This window comes from Notechis scutatus, chromosome 7 (assembly GCF_049901735.1).
Source record: "Notechis scutatus isolate UNSWTSFEM ecotype Mainland chromosome 7, rNotScu1.2, whole genome shotgun sequence".
Lineage (NCBI taxonomy): Eukaryota > Metazoa > Chordata > Lepidosauria > Squamata > Elapidae > Notechis > Notechis scutatus.
Genome location: NC_142015.1, coordinates 968,874 through 988,108, shown reverse-complemented (window position 1 = coordinate 988,108; position 19,235 = coordinate 968,874). Strand labels below are relative to the sequence as shown.

Here is a 19,235-nt window from a genome sequence, read left to right as displayed (position 1 = left end):
ACCAGGCTGAAAGGAAGCCAGGCAAGAGGAGAGAGGCCGCCTCCACTCCACTTCCCAGCAGCAGAAAGCAGAGGGAGTTGATCAGTCAGTGATGGGTCAAATAATAATAAAGTATTTAAGAATGTTAATGTTATGTGGTCAGAACTTATGCCCATTATGAAACAGATGCATGAATGATTTAGCTGGAGTTATAACAATGGCAGAACTGTAATATTTATCTTGATAAATCTTTATCTGCCTTTGCTTCACACATTGCCCGTCAAAGTGAGATCAAATCTACTGAACCTTCTTGTGGTTGTGGGTCAGTCTGGTTCTCTAACGATTCACACACCACGGTAGCATCTGGCACTGATGGGAGTCTGTATTCCAGATGTGTCAATCCCCACAGGGCTTGTAACCAGCTCTAAAGAGGCACCCTGCTCTTTCAGTTTCGTCCAGTAGTAAATCTACCCTGAACTCTATACGCTCACGAATGTCCTCCCACAGATGACATCAAAAGAGAGAAAGAAAAAGAACCATCGTTTACATGGGTCAATTGACCAGAATCCTCTCCACCCAATGAGGCTGAAGGGTTCCCGCAGACAATCTGCCTCAAAACATGCCGTCTTTGCAAAGCAGAAGGAACCATGGCCAAAGAGAACAAGACCACCTTTTTGGGGTAAAACCTCTAGTAGCAGAATTTTGCAAGTCCCTTTGGGCTCCTCCCTCCCTCCCCAACGAGGGAAGGGCTGGCCTGAATTGTTTTCCCTTGAAACTATTTTCTTGGAACAGGCTTAAGCCACGTTTCTCTAATCGTTACACGGCTAGTCCTTGACTTACAACAATAATTAAGGCCAGAATTTCTATCGTTAAGCGAGGCAGTTGTTAAGCCAGTCACACCCAATGTTACCTTTTTTCCCCCCATGCTTGTTAAGCGAAATCACTTGCAGTTGTTAACAACAAGGTTGTTGAGAGACTGGCCTCCCCATTGAGTTTGCTTGCAAAAGTCGATTCCGGGATTCCGGGACAAACCGTCATAAATACATGCTAATTGCCAAGCACCCAAATTTTGATCACATGACCACGGGGAATGCTGAGATCATAATTAGGGCATGTACTGGTTGTAAGTCACTTCTTCCATGCCGTTGTAAGTTTGAAAGGTCGCTAAATGAACAGTTATGAGTCAAGAACCACCTGTATTGGCAACGGGCCTTCCCAGTGCCCCCCCCAAGGCCACTCCCTCTGCCCTCCGCAAACACAAGTCACGGCTGTTGCGCAACGCTACCAAAACCACGTTTATTGGTGCCTTTTGCACAACAGTTCCACAGGTTTACTAGCTGGAGTAGCCCTTCATCCCCTGGACTTTGCAGATCGGTTCGCATCGCAACTTCCAGAGCAGAACCAAGTTGGTCCTTAAGAGAAGGTTGGCTGAGAGCCCCTTCACCAGCGGAATCTAGTTCTGGTTCAAGCTACTAGTTTTGACCAGTTTTGGTCACCATACTATGAAAAAGAGGTTGAGACTCTGGAAAGACTGCAGAGAAGAGCAACCAGGACGATGAGGGGACTGGAGACTAAAACATACGATGAACGGTTGCAGGAACTGGGCCTGGATAGTCTGGTGAAGAGAAGGACCAGGAGAGACAGGATAGCAGACTTGCAATATTTGAGGGGCTGCCCCAGAGAGGAGGAAGGGGGTCAAGCCATTTTCCAAAGCACCAAAGGCCAGAGAAGGAACAATGGATGGAAACTGAACAAGGAGGAGAGATTCAACCTGGAAATAGGGAGAAACTTTCTGACAGTGAGAACAATCAACCTATGGAACAGAAGTTGCCCTCAGAAGTTGTGGGAGCTTCATCCCTGGAGGATTTCAAGAAGAGGCTGGACTGCCATCGGTCAGAAATGGTGTAGGGTCTCCTTCTTGGGTGGAGGGTTGGACTAGACGACCTACCAGGTCCCTTCCAACTCTGTTAATCTTTATCTGTGCCTATGAAAGAGTTGCTGGCTACCCTCAGACAATGCCCAGTCAAAGATCTGATGGCTGCACTCATACAACACACCAAACCGGGCTAAGAGTTCTTAAATCTGCCTTTATTCTTTACGGCGTAGATCCTGAGCACCATTTAGCCCATCGGGTTGGTCTCGCGCAGCACATGGTGCAGAACAAGGCACCCGAACCCATGGAGAGGAAGGTCCGCCTGTTCCTTACCGGGAGTTCCTGGTTGGGCGCTGCTGGGGCTCCCGAAGGCGGCACCTGTGGTTGCTGTAGGAGCGGTGCGGGGGCCTTCTGCGGCCCAGCAACCATCTTGGCTTGGATGGCGGCTTGCTGGGCCAAAAGCTGTGGCGGTGGCGGCTGCGTGGCGGCCCCTGCTCCCTGCTGCATCCCCGGGAATTGAGGCTTTCCAGACGTCGGGGCAGCCTGTGGCATTTTGTGGGCCTAGGAGAGAGGAAAGCAAAGCCTTTGTCACTGCCTGCCCTTTTCTGGAAGACATAAAGCTGAGCGCCGTGAATTTAGGTTTTCCCCATCCACCTTCCTGCATTGACAACTCAGTCCAGGTGCAGTCGGCAACGCAACAACCAGGTGGTTGCAGCAGAGTTTGAGAGACAAGGGAGGGGGGGCCCTCACTGGTGTCAACTCGTAAAGCATTCCTATGTCTGTTTCAGAGTTGCCATAAACAAGGGGGCGGGAGAAATCTAAAGGAGCAGGGCGGCAGTTTAAAACCAGAAGTTCCTTCCAACACTTATCTCCCAAAGATTGTAGCCTAGGCTACCGGATCTTCTGCCCACAACAATCCTTAATTGGAGAACGGGATTGATGACACCCAGCCCAGTGAAAACGTGCTTCGCTGGGGAGTCTGATTTATGACATACCCAGGGAGGAGGGGGGGAAGAGGGTCACAGGGGACTGTAAATTACGTAGAGTTGGCTTCATACAGGCTAATTTTGCTCTTAATATAACATGTTGCTCTTAATAAATCTTCTGGATTCTTTTGAAGCTTGGCTCAAGGCTCAGGATTTCATTAGGGCAATCCTGACAACTGGGCTGATTGACACATAGGTCCAATGGCCACCCGTCATGGAGGCTGAAAAGTGGGATTAAACCCTGAATCCAACGGCTGTTTCAACCCACTCTGCTCTGGTCTAACGCGTCCTTCCTTCTCTTCCCCTTTCTCGCAGGAGGATGGATGGTGGAGCAAAAGGCAAGGTGTTGAGGATTAAAGCAGATGTGATTTCGGTTTTCCTGGCCCGACTGACTCCGATGGGGCACCAGGATTAACTCGCAGAGCCTGTGTTTGCACAAAGAAACTCTATGGCAGTGGTCTCCAACCTTGGAGTTGAAGTCCACCAGGCTTAAAGTGGCCAAGGTTGGAGACCCCTCCTCTATGGGCTTGGATGACCCTCCCCATAACGATATAAAATCCGTTCTCTTTTAGCCACTACAATTGGGGTCAGAGCTAAAGAAGCTTCTTGGATGAGAAGCAAAACATCTTCAAAGAAAAACCAGAAAGTCCAGTTGCCTCTTGAAAAAAAAAAAGTACCTTTGGGACATATAAGCAAACTGTCATCTAAAAAGAGACTCCTTTGGTCTTTTTAGCTGTCAGAAAAAGGAAGTGGGGGGTAAGCAGTGCATTCCTTAAGTGCCTAGATAATCGCCCTGGCAGCCCAAAATTGCCGAAGCACAAGAATATTACTGGAGAGCGTGATTGACGACCCTTGGCTATGGATGTGTCCCATTGGAGGATATACACCCAGGGGGTGGGAGGAAGGCCGGGGTCAAGGGGGAAATGATGTATTTTAGTATCGGCTGCATCCAGGTAATGCCAACATGGCAACTTCTAATAAATCATGCTTATGATGATCCTCAACCGTGCTTATGATGATCTTACTTCTTCCGCTTTCCTTGCCAGACTTCCGAAGGTCGGGAACAGGAGGATTTGGGCAAAGGAGTTACGTTTTTGTCACGGCTGTTTAACTGTGAGCCGTCGCTAAATGAGGCCAAGGCTAACTTCCATTCTGCAAACCGGCCCGCCCGCTCTGCTTTTGCCACCTCAACTCCCCCGCCAGACGGACGCAGTTGACAAAAGCGGGGGGGCGGGGGGGAACTGGAAGTTGCCAGCCTTACCTGTTGAACCTGCAGGGGCGGCATCTGTGGAGGCTGCTGCTGATAGAAGAGAGCCGGCGGCTGCGGCTGCGGCTGCTTGAGGAAGAGCTGGTGCTGCGGCGTGGCCTGGGCTGAAGGGAGCTGGGCTTGCGTGGCGGCCACTGGCTGGGCAGCCCCGGCGGGCTTGGGCTGAGTCGGTTGAGGCAGAGTGTTTGGCTGAGGAATCGCTGCAGGAAGGGGAGGCTGGCCGCCGGCCAGAGGAGCTGGAGCTGCAAGCAGAGAGCAGGGCGGGGCAGGAGGTCAAATGGAGCCCAGGGGAGGCACTTCCTGTATGCTCACCTGGCAACCGTTTAAAAAAAAAAAGCGGACTAGGAAGGGCTGCCCAGACTGGGGACCTTTCGAGACTCAGAGGTCCACCTGGATGACTTCATCTTCTTTTTAACAACCCTGTAATCCTTTGCGGGGGGGTCCCCCCGCCGAATGGAACAAACAAAAGGTTCTTTTCTGGGTGCCCCCCCCCCCTGAGTCTTTTCAAAATTATGACCCTTCAACTCCGTTCCCTGATGGGTAGGGGTACTGGCAGCTAGGAGAATGGAGCAACCAGAGGGTTTACTGGCTGGATGCCCTTCCTGGAGGCTTTCAAGAAGAGGCTGGACTGCCACCTGTCAGAAAGGGGAAGGGGTTGGACTGGATGACCTACAAGGTCCCTTCCAACTCTGTTCATCTGATAGGTAGGTAGGTAGGTAGGTAGGAAGGAAGGAAGGAAGGAAGGAAGGAAGGAAGGAAGGAAGGAAGGAAGAAAGAAAGAAAGAAAGAAAGAAAGAAAGAAAGAAAGAAAGAAAGAAAGAAAGAAAGAAAGAAAGAAAGAAAGAAAGAAAGAAAGAAAGAAAGTGAGTGGTGGGAGCTCCATCCCTGGAAGCTTTCAAGAAGAGGCTGGACTGCCACCTGTCAGAAAGAGTCTCCTGCTTGGGCGGGGGGTTGGACTGGATGACCTACAAGGTCCCTTCCAACTCTGTTAGTCTGTGTCTGTATCTTACCTCCCCCTAAGCTGAGTTTGGCTCCCACCCTCTTGAGGTTCCATAAGAGCCTGAAGACCTGGCTTGGAGAGCCAATGGGGGAAGTTTCAGAGTGGTCGGTTAATTAAAAGCTAATCCCCACCCCCACACACACATGGATTCAGCTCCTTCCTTCGCCATCTTGCATTAATGATCTCAATTTATCTACTTTGCCATTTTATGTCTGGTGGTTTTAATTTTTTTTTTAAATGTCTTTATGCTGCGAGGTGCCCAGAGTCATTTGATGCTAGGTGGGAAACAAATATGTTTCGCAATAAATAAATACTAAACAAACAAGGATTCTCACCTTGTGGCTGGACGCTGGCTTGGACTGCAGGCCTCTTCCTGGGAGTCAAGGCAGGTTGCATGGGCAGAATTCCTGGGTTCGGTTGCGTTTGCCCAGCTTTGGGTCTCTGGCGTGGAGTGATGGACGTTTCTGTTGTAGGAATAGGATCTGTCAGCCTGTCAACCACAGATAACACGAAACAAGAGGTTAGGATAATGGCTGCTTTTGAGGGACATCACAGCCAGTTGCTTTTAGTGGGGCCAACTGTTTTGGAGGATGCCCTGATCCTGTAGATCAAGGGCCTCCAACCTTGGCAAGTTTAAGACTTGTGGACTTTAACTCCCACAATTCCTGAGCTAACATGACCGGAGGAGGAACTCTGGGAGTGGAAGTCCACAAGTCTTAAAGCTGTCAAGTTTGAAGACCCCTGGTTTAAAGCAAGGAGTCTCCAAACTGGGCAAATTTTAAGATTTGTGGACTTCAACTCCTATGCCAGCTGGGGAATTCTGGGAGTTGAAGTCCACAAAAACCCACCAAGTTTGGAGACACCCAGAATGCATTCACGCTTGGAGGCTGCCTCCTGTTTCAGACAGGCACTTTTACATGGAGGAAGGGAAAGCAAAAATCCGCCCGAGTTGACTTGGAAACAGCCGCCAGAGTTGAGTGCAATTGTGGATGCTTCTATAAAAAGGACTTTTGTCCAGATTTGGCCAGATTCCTCTAAATTGCTTTGGTTCCCTTCCAGTTCTATGAATATCCCACAAAGGGCATCTTTCAACGGACACGGAAACAAGCTAAACCTCCCAGAAACGTTCAATCCAACGGAGACCAAGCAGAGACTCGAAGGGGGGGAAGCTGTCCTCCAATAAGAAGGCATCCAGGTAAGTGCGAGAAAGTTCACAGAAGGGAGAAGACGGAGCAGGTGAAATGATTTGCCTCCAAAAAGGAGAAGATGGCAGTTCAAGAAAAACAAGAGCAAACCAAGGAGGGTTTGGATCATCTAGATCAGGGGTCTCCAACCTTGGCCACTTGGAACACTTGTGGACTTCAACTCCCAAGCTGGCTGAGGAACTCTGGGAGTTGAAGTACACAAGTCTGAAAATGGCCAAGGTTGGAGACCCCCAATCTAGAAAAAGGCGAAGGACAGGAAAGCCAAACCACAATCTTGATCCTTAACATCGGCCTTGAAATTCTGTGTTCTTTATTTAGAGTTAAGAAGAATAGACTTTATTTCTTGTTATTTCAGGTTATCTAGGCCTCAACTTGTCGCTTTGACCTGCTTCTCATTGTATCTTCATTATATTTATTTTATTTATCCTATTTACAGGAGTGCCTATAAAACGTGACTCGGGGAGGCATACAATACAAACCATAAAATAAATAATATTTTTAAACTTTTACAATGTTTTTCATGGTCCATTATTGACAGCAAACCCAGCTACTTTTATCTGTTGTCCTGGAATGTCGCCTCTAGATGACATGGGCGGTACACGGATCTAATAATATATGGCTTATCAAGCTTTTTTCCCCAGGACCAAATTTGGATCCCTTTTTAAATTCAGTTCTTTCCTCTTATTTATAAAAAAAAAAATCTATTCTGCCTTTCCAAGGTTTTGTTTTTCAGTTCCTCCCATTCTCACTGAAAGGTCAGTTTTGATGTCATTTTTATTTTGATGTACCCTTTACCTAAAAAAAACAGGTGGTGCTCAATTTAAATCTTCTCTGAAAAACAGGTTTTTTTTCCCACAATAAAACCTTCCATGTGCCACTATTATCTTAATTCTCATCAATACTAAGAAGACTTCTATTTTAAAGGCCATTTTTCTGGACAAGAGAATACTGTCTTCCTTTCAGCTTATATAATATCTTTTCCTTCTTTTATTAAAACAATTCAAAAAGGGATTTATTATTGGAGAACAGCTGTGTTAGTCTAAAAAAACAGGAAGCTAGTTAACATATTTTCCGTCATATAAATTTTATTGAAAGGCATATTTTTTTTTTATTATTACCAACTGTTAATCAGACAAGGTGCTGCTTTGCAAAAAATGGGAATTGTGGAGAAGCTTTTCACTGAAGGAAAAGGAAGTCTGAAGTGAAATACCAGCCTGCCCCATCCCTTCCTTTTGGGAATAGCCCTACGTTTTGCACGTTCTCCTCTTCAGCAAAATCCAGTTCTTGTCCCCTCATGTCAATACTTGCTCTTCCATTAGCACCTTAGTGTCCATTAGGCTGATTTGGCCACGACCACCAAAACAAGACCCAAGGTGAGCTCACCTGGCTTTCGGCTGGGTTTTCTTAGCAGCAGCTTCGCTAGTTTTCACAGGCTCTGGAAGTTTGGCAGGAATTAGAGAATTCTGAAAATTTAAAAAAAAACAAAAAAAACCAAGCCCTGTGCTCATTAACGCTTAACAGAACAAGACAGAATAACAATGCAATCCCACACCATTAAACTAATCAAGGAGAGAAGCAACCAAGAACTGAGGAGAAATTTCCATTAATCAGTGGAAGAGACATTTCCTCCAGAAGTTGTGGATTATCCAAAAGCGGGAGGTTTTTAAGGAGAGATTGGAGAGCCATTTTGCCTGAAATGACACAGGGGAAGGGGGTGTTGGAGTAGAAGACACGCAAATCTGTTATTCCACGAAGTGGCTGCCTAGGCCAGAGGTCTCCAAACTTGGCCACTTTAAGACTGGTGGACTCGGAGTTTCGGTTTGTCAGCTTCGAGCGGTAGGGATTCGCGGCTGCGCGATCCTGCCGCGCTAGCCGCGTTTTGGGGCTCCGATCCGGAAGGGTGCGGAGCAAGGCTGCCCTGCAGGGGTAGCTGAAGGTAAGGGGATCCGGAGGAAGGGTCTGGGGGTGTTGCAGACCCCCTCCCTGGCCGGCAGAACCCCTTTACCAGGACGGTGCAGCGGCGGTCCGTAATGGCCGCCACAAAGAAGTCAGCAGCCGGGCAAGTATGCGCAGGAGGAAGAAGAGGAAGTTATTGAAAGTGAAAGCTCTTCTTGGTCGACCCAGGGCTTTGAGATTTATCTAATTTAATTCCTGGAAAAGACTGTTTTTTTGATGATTTTTCCACAAGAGAAAAAAAGCGGCAATTTTGAGGTGCTGAAAGGAAAGTTTACTCTCCTCCCGACGAATTAAGCCGGAAGGGAGAGGATAAAAAAATATATAAATCTGGATCTTGTTGGAGGAGATGCCTTGAAGATTTGAGGACAGAAACATAATTTTAATAAGGCTTTAAAATATAGATTTGGACTCTCTTTTTTTTTGTTTGATACCACCCCTGGAAGAGGAAGGGGAATTTTGGCTTGCTTGGATTTATTGAGGATTGTGGATTTTGGGATTGTTTTACCTTTCTCTCGGAATATTTGGTTGGTGTAAGAAGAAAGAGGAATAAAGAAAAGAAAAGATTTATTTATAATGGCTTTCCCTTTTGAAGACCTGAGGGATGAATATGAGCAAACAAAAGCAGCCTGCAAAGATGGTATGGAAAAAGCTTTTCTATTTCTAGAAATGGCGCTGGTCAATTACCAACAGACAATGAAACAGATGGAAACAGAAGAACAACAACAAGGAAAGAGGCGAAGACGCCATCTTTATTGAATCCCAAAACTTATCTAAGGAAGAAGGAAGGAAGAGAGCAAGGAAAATGAAGGACTTAAGATCTAAAAAACATTTGAGAAAGAGAAAAATATGATGCAAAGTAAATATAATGATAGCAAGCAAGAAAAAGGGAACACAACAGAGAAGGGATCCCAGCAAGGCAGAGGTTAGAAGAAGAAGGGGGTAGGAAGATTTGGTGGGGGAAGAAAGAAAGGGGAAAGGCGGAGAAAAGCCTCAAAGTTTTAAAATTGGATGGGAGAAGAGGAATTTTTTTAGGGACAAAGGATGAAATATAAACTTCTGTAAGAAAGATTCTGCTAGGTACAGAAGATGGTATTGTAACATTTATATTTGAAATAGTAAATTAGAATGGTTTAAGATTTAATAAGAAATTAAAATGTTGAAGTTTTTAATAATGATTGATTTTTAAAATGTAATAAAATATTGAAGGAAAGGAGGATACAAGGTATTTAAACATTTTTGGTGGATAGAATGTACCAAGCAGAACCGAATTGGGTATTTGTTATGTTGAATGTTAATTTTACTAACTTAGGGGAGGATAGAAAGGCATCATACTCTGATTAGTGATTTCAGGAGAAATTCTTTTTATTATAAGAAGAGATAGAGGGATAATGAATGGGCAAAAGATATAAATATAATGATTTAATTAAGATGGATTAAATAAGATAGAATTGTGAAGAGTGATATGCGCTGCCCATGCAAAGAGAGGTAACTGGGGCCAAGGTACTTTACTAAAAGATTTTTTTATGTTTGTTTGTGTTTGTTTGTGTTTTATGAGAATATTGGGGAAATTTCTGTAGAAAGACAGGAAAAGATTTAAATATGTAATGATTTGTTTGTTGTTGAAATTTTTAATAAAACTTGTTTTTAAAAAAAAAAGACTGGTGGACTCCAACTCCCAGTAATTCCTCAGCCAGCTATGCTGGCTGAGTTGAAGTCCACCAGTCTTAAAGTGGCCAAGTTTGAGGGCCCCTGGTTTAGGCTCTTCTTAAAAATCTCCAGTGATGGAGACCTGGAGGCAAACCATGTCATGGGTTAATTGCATTCCTTCACACCACAAAAGTAGCATTACAAGTTAAGTTATAAAGTTAGAAGTAAAATAAACAAAAAGTTAAGTCAAAAGTGATATTAAAAATTAAGCTGTACACCTTCATGGCACAAAGATACCAAGCTCCCAGAACAAGGCCCATGAATGTTTTTAGATAGATAGGTGATAGATGGTAGATTGATGCCTTTATTATTTTACAAATAAGGGGGCAAACATCACCTTCCTCCTCCTATTTTTTCACACAATATTTCTCATAATCTCACACTTAACACCCAAAAAAACTAAAGAACTTATAATGGACTTCAGGAGGAAGAGAGGTGTACATTTACCATTGTACATAAATGGCGAGGAGGTGGAGAGGGTTGGTGGTTTTAAATTTCTGGCATTTATATCTCGGAGGACCACTCATGGACTATGAATGTTAACATACTGGGGAAGAAGGCACAGAAGAAGAGGCTGTACATCCTGAGAAAGCGCAGGGAGATCAATCTATCTCAGCATCTACTTCTGCTTTACTACCACAGCACCATTGAGAGGGTCCTGACATACGGCATCCTTGCATGATATGGGAGAAGCTCTGGAGCGGACAAAAAGGCTCTACAGAGAATCATTCAAAACTGCCCAGAAGATCATCGGGCTCCAGCTACCAGCCCTGGACTATAATCTTCGCCTCTCGCTGTTTGAGGAAGTCGCACAACATCCTCAGAGACTCTTCCCATCCTGCTCACAATCTTTATGAACAGTTGCCTTCTGGCAGAAGATACAGAACAATCAAAACTCAGACCACACGTTTTCTGAACAGTTTTTATCCTAGAGCTATAACGGTACTTAACAATGAATTTAAGGACCACCATTGGTGAGCTGTTGGACAGTGTTACTTGGTCTGTTGTGTGGATGCTTTAGAGGGTGGGGAACCTTGGTGGGTGGGGAGGTGTTTGGGGATTGTCATGTATGTGTGCGTGTTGGGTCTGGTCTCTGAGTGTTATGTGAATATCATTGTATGTGCATACTGTGTACATTCGTACAATGACAATAAAGTATTATTGTAATTGTATTATTATTGCTGTTATTGTTACTGTTGTTGCTGCTGTTATTATTATTATTATTATTATTATCATTATACACAAAAACAACAGTGCACACAGATAACTATGATGGATTTTGTATCACAAATCACTAGTCGAACCCTTCCCAAGCGTTTAGGACTGCGTGATGTATCAACGGATTATGAGATCAGATCCCAGTAAGGTGGCCTTCTGCAGCTGATCAATGGTGATTTTGTCAGAGCCAATAGCTTTTAAGTGCTTGCCTAGGTCTTTAGGCACAGCACCCAGGGTGCCGAGTACCATTATTACTGTTGTTGTTATTATTATGGGCTCCGGCCTCTTGGCAAACCATCCTCTTCCTTCCCCTGACGGTTAGGGAAAAGGCCTGCAGCCCCACAGCAGAGAAATGTCACTCACCTGCAAATTGGGGACAGGACATTCCCTCTTAGCCAGCTTGAACGCAAAGTAAGAGACCTGGTAAATGTCAGGCCTCTTGTCAGGGTCAGGTTCCAGCATGTACCCTACAAAAGAGAAAGTTGGTTAGTTGGAGACAGCAGCATCCAGGCTTAACTGGATTGCTCTACGGCAGCCCTCAACCTTGGTACGGGGAGTTAAGCAGGCTGACCAGATCCCTCCATGAGGACCTGGGGTTGCCTCTTCTCTTGATCCCCTGGTGCAACCACACAAAGGGAGCAAAGAGAAGTGTCCATTGCGAAATAAACCAAGACGAGGCCAGCCTCACCAAAAACAAGGGTGCTGTCGACTCATAAAACATTCCTATGCCTGTTTTAGTAGTTGCCATAAAAAGAGGGGAAAGCGAAAGTACATTCCAACTCTTTTCTTTAAAAGATTGTAACTGAACTACCAGAGGTTTTGCCCACAAATGTATTTAATTGGATAACGTGAATGATGACACCCAGCCTGTGAACGGGCTCAGTTAGAGAATCTGATTTATGACACACCCAGAGAGGAGGGGGGAAACAGGGTCACATGGGACTGTAAATGACGGATGCCAGAGTTGGCTTCATTCAGAGCAGTGCCAGTATGTCGCCTCTAATGAATCCTTTGAAGTTTATGGAAGTTTGGCTCGAGAATCAGGATTTAATCAGAGCGATTGCTGGAATCCTGACAGCTGTCTTGAAAGACATCAAGAGCAAGCTATGTTTCATAGGCTGTTTCAACGAACAACTTGTAAACCCAAAACAACAGAACCATCTCCCCTTCCAGAGGGGATACTCACTTATTAGGCAGTGCATGTCTTGCGTGTAGCGTGAGTTGTCAGGAATGGTGAAGTTGCCGTCGCAAATTGCCACTTGGCTCTCCCCAAAGGGCAGAGTAAAATAGCAGAGTTTGTAGAGCAAACACCCCAGGGCCTGGAAGAAGGAGATCAACCAATCCTCAGAGTCTCATAGAAGCAGCCGCTGCTCATCCTTCCCGCTAGACAAGAGCTTCCTGTCTCTTAGCATCTCTTTTAGAAAATGGATTCTTTATTGGCCAAGCGCGGTTGGGCGCTCAAGGAATTTGTCTCAAGCTCTCGGTATACATACAAACAACAAAGTGACAATTTAAAATACAACTAGTAGTAGACCACTACGTCACATGGTTTGACTGGGTGTGATCTTGAACTCAGTAAACATTAAGCTTGGTTTGGCAGGCCATGCGAGCAGCCTGAGAGCATCCCTATTTAATGTGGTTTTCCAAGCCACCCTTTCAAAAGGCTTTAGTCCAGAGGCATCAAGCAGAATGATGTGACGAAGCTTTATGGGTCAATTCACAAGCTGATAAGAATTAAACAGACACTTCTGCACATTGACACTTGCAGGCTCATCTCACAGCTCATCCAAACCCAGATTAATTAGACGCTTATAATTAATCTCCTTACTTCTCCTGGAAAATGAGACGGGGAAAGAGCAACCTGCCACAAAACAGCCCTTCCTGAGCTGGCCTTCCTTGCTGTTTGCCCTCTGCTCCCTGGACAAGCCAGGGCCATATTTTAAAACCTCTCCATTACTTGTTCACAGAAAGAAAAAAAAACCTGTAAGAATTAAATCACCAAAGCCTAATACAGAGGTCTCCAAACTTGGCAACTTTAAGACTTGTGGACTTCAATTCCCAGAATTCCTCAGCCAGCTTGGCTGGGAGTTGAAATCCACAAGTCTTAAAGTTGCCAAGTTTGGAGACCTCTGGCCTAATACCTAGAAGATGAGTTGGTTTTAAGTGGGAAAGAGTTTAGTTGCTGAAATTCTTGTAACACGGTCCCTTTCATCAATCTAGCTAAAGAAGACCAGGGGATTCAAACTTGGGGAAAAAGATTTTCTTCTGATTTGAGTCAACTGCCCCAAAGCTTGATATGTGTGCCATGACTTCATCACAGCTAGAATGTGAAGTGTGTAATGTGCATGCCAGTCAGTATGAATAATACGCACTAATCGCATGTCATAAAGGCATGCGGAGTCGCTTCCCATGCCTTGTTCCCGCCTACAGCCATCTCTTGTTCAATGTTTATTTCTACCTTCACCATATTATCAGAGATTCCAAGCAATATACAAGCCTGAACAATACAAAGGCAGACTGCAGTCTTATTCTTATGACATGCTATAAAATATTGACACCTCCCCTCTCCATAAAATACTTCAATAAAGCACACCACTAAATATGCCTCGTTATATCATTATATATTGCCTGGCCATAACTTTTCTGATTTTGTGATCCCAAAACGACATGTGCTTATCTACGCCAGAAAAGAAAGAGAATTTGGAAAGTGAAACGCAACTCCTGCACTCCCTTGGGCCACCATCCCGAGGCTACATACCCAGATATCAGCTTTTGTGGTGATCAGTTTGCCACTGTAGAGGTTGACCATCTCTGGAGCTCTGTACGAGAGCGTGGTATATCTACAACAAAACACAAATCCGTGTTTTTGCAATCGAAGAGGAAGCTATGACACTCTGACCAACCTCGTGGTGTTTCCCTCCCATAAAACTAATTAGGATTTTATGTTCCTTGAACAACCTTTAGAGTTAATATTTGAAATGCCTGAGCAGGTTCAAAAATAAACAATTTCTCCCACCAGAAAAGAGGACTGCTGCATTTTGGATAGTCAAAATAACCCGTAGTAGTTAAGATTGTTATTCTCTTCTAGTCGTGGGATAAAATGCCACGTTTATGTAATTACTGGTGCCAAAATAAAAAGCAGACTGCTTGTGATTATTTGAACCTGAAAGATATAATGATGGTCTCCAATATAAGCACAATTATTAAAATTCTAGGAGTCTGTCAACATCTTTATTCCAATTTCATATTCCTTTTATGTACATGCTAGAAATTCCACCAGCAATAAAGAGTAACCATACAAAGGATCATCCTCAGGATCTCATATTCAGTGGGAATAATTATTTATTTTAAACTTCTGCCATGTGGCCATCAAGTAATCTTTCAAATGTTCATCAGAAAACTTGGCAGTTCCTAGCCTGAAATAACAGAATAACAGAGTTGGAAGGGACCTTGGAGGTCTTCTAGTCCAACCTATACTGTTCTGAACAAAAAGCTATCCAATCTCTTCTTAAAAAGTCTTCAGTGATGGAGCATTCACAACTTCTGAAAGCAAGCCATTACAATGATTAATTGTATTCACTGTCAGGAAATTTCTCCTTAGTTGGATCTCTCCTGGATTAGTTTCTCGTCTAATTCTCAAAGTATTCAAATATTCTCAATTTGCTGTAGTTTTTTCAAAATTCCTCAAAAGATAGAAATATTAGCTTTTTCTGGAATGTCTGATGTCCCCATTGGCCCTTAATTTCTAAATCTTGCTGGTTAATCCTCAGCTCTTTCTTTCCTTACGTAAAACCTTAAACCTGTGGGATATTGTAGTTGCTACTCATATTCAAAGCTTACACAACTGGGGACTGGGATTCATACGGATGTGCATGGATCAACGCAGCCATGAAACACCCAAGAGAAACTGTGGCATTATTGCGAGTCTGATAGATGTAAAATGTTTTAGGTACAAAAAGTCTTTTTTTAAACAAAAAACAAAAAAACCTTGAAAACAGGCAGACTCACTTCTTAATTTCTTCCTCCACTACGTTCACTCCTTCCAGTTGAGGATTCTGCGATTTATTGGTGGCGCTCCCAAAGTCACAGAGGACATAGTGGCCACGATCGTGTAACAGGACGTTCTCCACCTGGAAACAAATCAGGCAGGTAGCTGCGATAAGCTCAGGATAAACAGGTGAGCAGTGGTGGTTGGGTTTTTTTTTTTTTTGGATAATGGATAACTTCTGGAGCGTGAGGTATCTCAACGGGAGAAACATTTCAAGCTAAACCAGTTCCTGGGATACTCCAGGGATTTCCTACCTGAGCTCAAACAGTTGGATGTTCTTGGCCCAGAGCTATCCTTGGTGGGGCTTTTATTTTGTTTTTGTCCTCTTTTAATTGTCAAGGAGTCATTCATATAGAATGTTACTCAAGGCACTATATGAGATGGGCAGCTACATAAATGTAATGGATGTAATGAATTAAGCCAAGAGTTTTACTGATGTATTTTCAGAGTTTTTATTCCCTGCAGGGGAGCAATTTCACAGGGATGGAAAAAATAGCTTTGCAGCCAATCTACACATTTGCAACCTTTTGCCTTCTGTAAAGCCAAGGAGAGCGGAGGGAAGATCATAAACACAGTGGGGGTTTCCCTTCGCAACCACTTCGCTTCACTGAATGCTTTGCTTAATGACCAGGTTGCTGGTCCCAATTGCGGTTGCTAAACAAGGACTGCATTTGTTACGTCCAAATGCTTTTAAAAGTGGCCTCATCTACCACTCCTGCCATCCTTTGTGTAATCCTCTTGCCAGCTGGAGGAGATCCTTCAAGCTTGTCCAGGTTGAAAAGCAGCAACAGATGTTGTGCCTTTCCTCTTACGACCCACCCAACTGCGCCCAGGCCTTTGCACAAGGTCCCGCTACCTTCAGATCCCTGTGGACGATGGGAGATTTGAACTGGTGCAGCCTGGCCACCGCTTCGCAGGTGTCACAAAAGATTTGCAGGACTTCATTTTCCGTGAACCCTGTCTGCAAGCGCTGGTTCATCAGATTCACTACTTGGCCTCCTGGAGGAGAGGAAGGAAGGGAAGGGAATTGCCAAAAAGCCGCCCGGCGTTTAAAACACACGCCTGCTCGAAATCCAGGCTCAACAAAAACGACTCCCATGTTCACTTGACCCCGAAGCAAGCCAGCTTATTATGCTGAACGGTTGAAGGGCCTGGCTTGAACGAAGTCATCGTTTTTAGCCCAGGGGTCCCCAAACTTGGCCACTTTAAGACGGGGGGACTTCAACTCCCAGAATTCTCCAGTCAGCAAAGCTGGCTGGAGAATTCTGGGAGTTGAAGTCCACCCGCCTTAAAGTGGCCAAGTTTGGAGGCCTCTGGAATAGTAGATGGCTTGCAAATATGGTTCCCATGAATGTTTCCATACCTCGGCAAAAATCCATTAAAATTAGGACTTCCCATACATCTCCGCTGCTCACTGAATTTATTGTGGAGTCAATGTACCCAACAATGTTCTTGTGACCCGAAAGATCCCTCTGGAAAAAGAGCAAAAGGCACACTTTTACTGTGAGCCACAGCCGTAAACCTGCATGCAAGACCACTCATTTCCTAACTGAGAAAAGGAAATCCCTGGTATTTTTTTTTCCCCCTTTAACCAGCCTGTTTGCTGATCGTTCCTTGACCCTTAGCCATACATCTGATCTCCGTGCCCCCGTTCCAAGTTGCTGGAGTTTAAACAAGCCTCTCCTTCAAGGTTTAAAAGATCAACAAGCATTGCACGACCTCTCTCTCTCTCTCTCTCTTTTAAATAACCTTTCTTAGTCTTTTGCATATTTTAAAAATAAAACAAAAAATATCATGATGTTAACAGTTTTGTGACATCCATCTCGTACACTTCTATCTTTTGTGCATATTTACAAATATATACAAATTTGTGCGAATATACACATTTAACCTATAAGTGGCTTATCTTTAATTCCTTCATTTTCTGTCTTCATTCAATCCAATTATACTATTTTCTCCAGATTCTATAGTATTCAGACTCCTCTTTTGTACCATTACAGTCAATTTGTCCATTTCATGCCATTATTTTTTGAATAATCAATGCACGACCTCTCTCATTAACCGCTGGTTTTTCCCCAGCTCTCTCTCTTAAAAATGCTTATCGTCCCCATGTAAACATGTACCATAAGGCAGCATCACGAGGGCTCCACATACTCACCATAATCTGGATTTCCTGCTTGCACACTTGCAGATCATATTCGTTGTTCACGTACATCCGTTTGAGGGCACATTTCATCCCATTGCTGGTCCTCACCAGAAATACAATAGCGAAGCCCCCTGAAAATGGCAAGAGAGAACCAAGTTCAGCTAGCATACTCTAACTACGGACCTGGCCGTGGGAGTAAGGAACCACTTGAATTGGGGTGGGAACAGTGGAGTGATCCCTTTAGATGCCTACAAGTTCTAATGGTGCTCTTTATGCAGAGTTTTCCAAGATTAAAATTAGTAAGATTATTGGAATTGCAGGGTTTTGCTTAAATAAGGCAATTAAGAGCACCATTTGTATTTCGCAATCTATAAGGAATAAGAGTTTGGAAGCAGAGTCAAGCTGTCCATCCTACTGGAAAACCCAATTCCTCATTCTGGAACAAGATCCAGTTGATCATTACACCGGAATTCCCTTTTAGTTTGAGAACGGGTGCCTGAATTATCTTCCCCCTCCTCCTTTCCTTTCCATTCCCTTCCCTCTGACATTTTTTTCAGGCTACCAACAGATTGTATACATGCCATTTTCAACAGCAAAATTCAAATAATTTAAAGGTACATGTGCACGTGTGTTTTAAATCAAGTAAATATGAAAGTGAATAGAGTATGAATTCAAGCAGTTTAAATTCAATTTTTAAATAGGTCTAATGTTTCCAAAATGGCAAGAGCAAAAAAAACAAAAAAAAAGGGAATTTGTGCATGCTTTTCCCACCATGAAGACTCCCTCCTTCTCTAAAGCAGCTACCAGGATGTTCTGTCAGCCACCCCAGGTAATATTGTGCTGTCCTGCTCACTCAAACACACCTGTAATGAGGATTTAGTGGCTTTATTAATATTCCACAGCAATTCCCTTCATCAAAAACCCAGCGTTGTCCCAATTAAATCCAGCCAAAAGCAGACCAATGCTAGTCCACAGAGCAATGGCCAAGGAGTCTACAAGGCCCTTGAAAGTTTCCCCAAACAAGATAAATCCATCAGGCAAAATTAAATCCACAATACACGAGGGCTCAGGAGGCAAGAAAAATCCAGAATTCACAAAACATGATCCAAAGTGAGTCAGGAATTGCAACAACCAGGAAACATGCAGCTAGGAAGTGAATGTTTTGTTCCCCACATCGTCTCCATTTGTCTGCTGTGCTAAACAGCCAACTTCTGGTGCAGCCCCTCAAGAGGGATTTAACAGATTTAACAGATAATCAGAGTTGGAAGGGACCTTGTAGGTCATCTAGTCCAACCCCCCGCCCAAGCAGGAGACCCTATACCATTTCTGATAGATGGCAGTCCAGTCTCTTCTTGAAAGCTTCCAGTGGTGAAGCTCCCACAACTTCTGAGGGCAACAGTCTGTTCCATTGGTTGATTGTTCTCCCTCTCAGAAAATTCCTCCTTATTTCCAGGTTGAATCTCTCCTTGTTCAGTTTCCATCCATTATTCCTTGTCTGGCCCTCAGGGGCTTTGGAGAATAGCTTGACCCCCTTCCTCCTCTCAATATTGGAAGGCTGCTCTCCTGTCTCCCCTGGTCCTTCTCTTCCCTAGACTAGCCATGCTCAGTTCCTGTAACCGTTCTTCAGATGTTTGAGCCTCCAGTCCCATCATCATCCTGGTTGCTCTTCTCTTCACTCTTTCCAGAATCTCAACGTCTTTTCTATAATGTGGTGACCAAAACTGGATGCAGGACTCTAGGTGTGCTCTTACTAAGGCTTTATAGAGTGGTATTAGTACATCACTTGATCTCGATTGTATCCCTCTGTTAATGCAACTTAGCTTTTTTGGCGGCGGCTGCCCACGGCTGGC

General features: G+C 44.3%; 1 protein-coding gene across 13 annotated transcripts in view; it reads right to left on the bottom strand.

Moving 5' to 3' along the window:
• AAK1 (AP2 associated kinase 1) overlaps positions 1-19,235 on the bottom strand; it is a 75,957-nt gene that overhangs the window by 40,255 nt on the left and 16,467 nt on the right. For all 13 annotated transcript variants that reach the window (XM_087969581.1, XM_087969580.1, XM_087969584.1 and 10 more), the window contains exons 3-13: positions 17,398-17,516; positions 16,603-16,711; positions 16,096-16,238; positions 15,200-15,321; positions 13,950-14,031; positions 12,378-12,510; positions 11,555-11,658; positions 7,694-7,773; positions 5,441-5,595; positions 4,100-4,347; positions 2,186-2,413 (exon numbers count right to left, since the gene is read on the bottom strand). In XM_087969581.1, the coding sequence (XP_087825707.1) occupies positions 2,186-2,413; positions 4,100-4,347; positions 5,441-5,595; positions 7,694-7,773; positions 11,555-11,658; positions 12,378-12,510; positions 13,950-14,031; positions 15,200-15,321; positions 16,096-16,238; positions 16,603-16,711; positions 17,398-17,516 (1,523 nt within the window). The remainder of the gene's footprint in view (positions 1-2,185; positions 2,414-4,099; positions 4,348-5,440; positions 5,596-7,693; positions 7,774-11,554; positions 11,659-12,377; positions 12,511-13,949; positions 14,032-15,199; positions 15,322-16,095; positions 16,239-16,602; positions 16,712-17,397; positions 17,517-19,235) is intronic.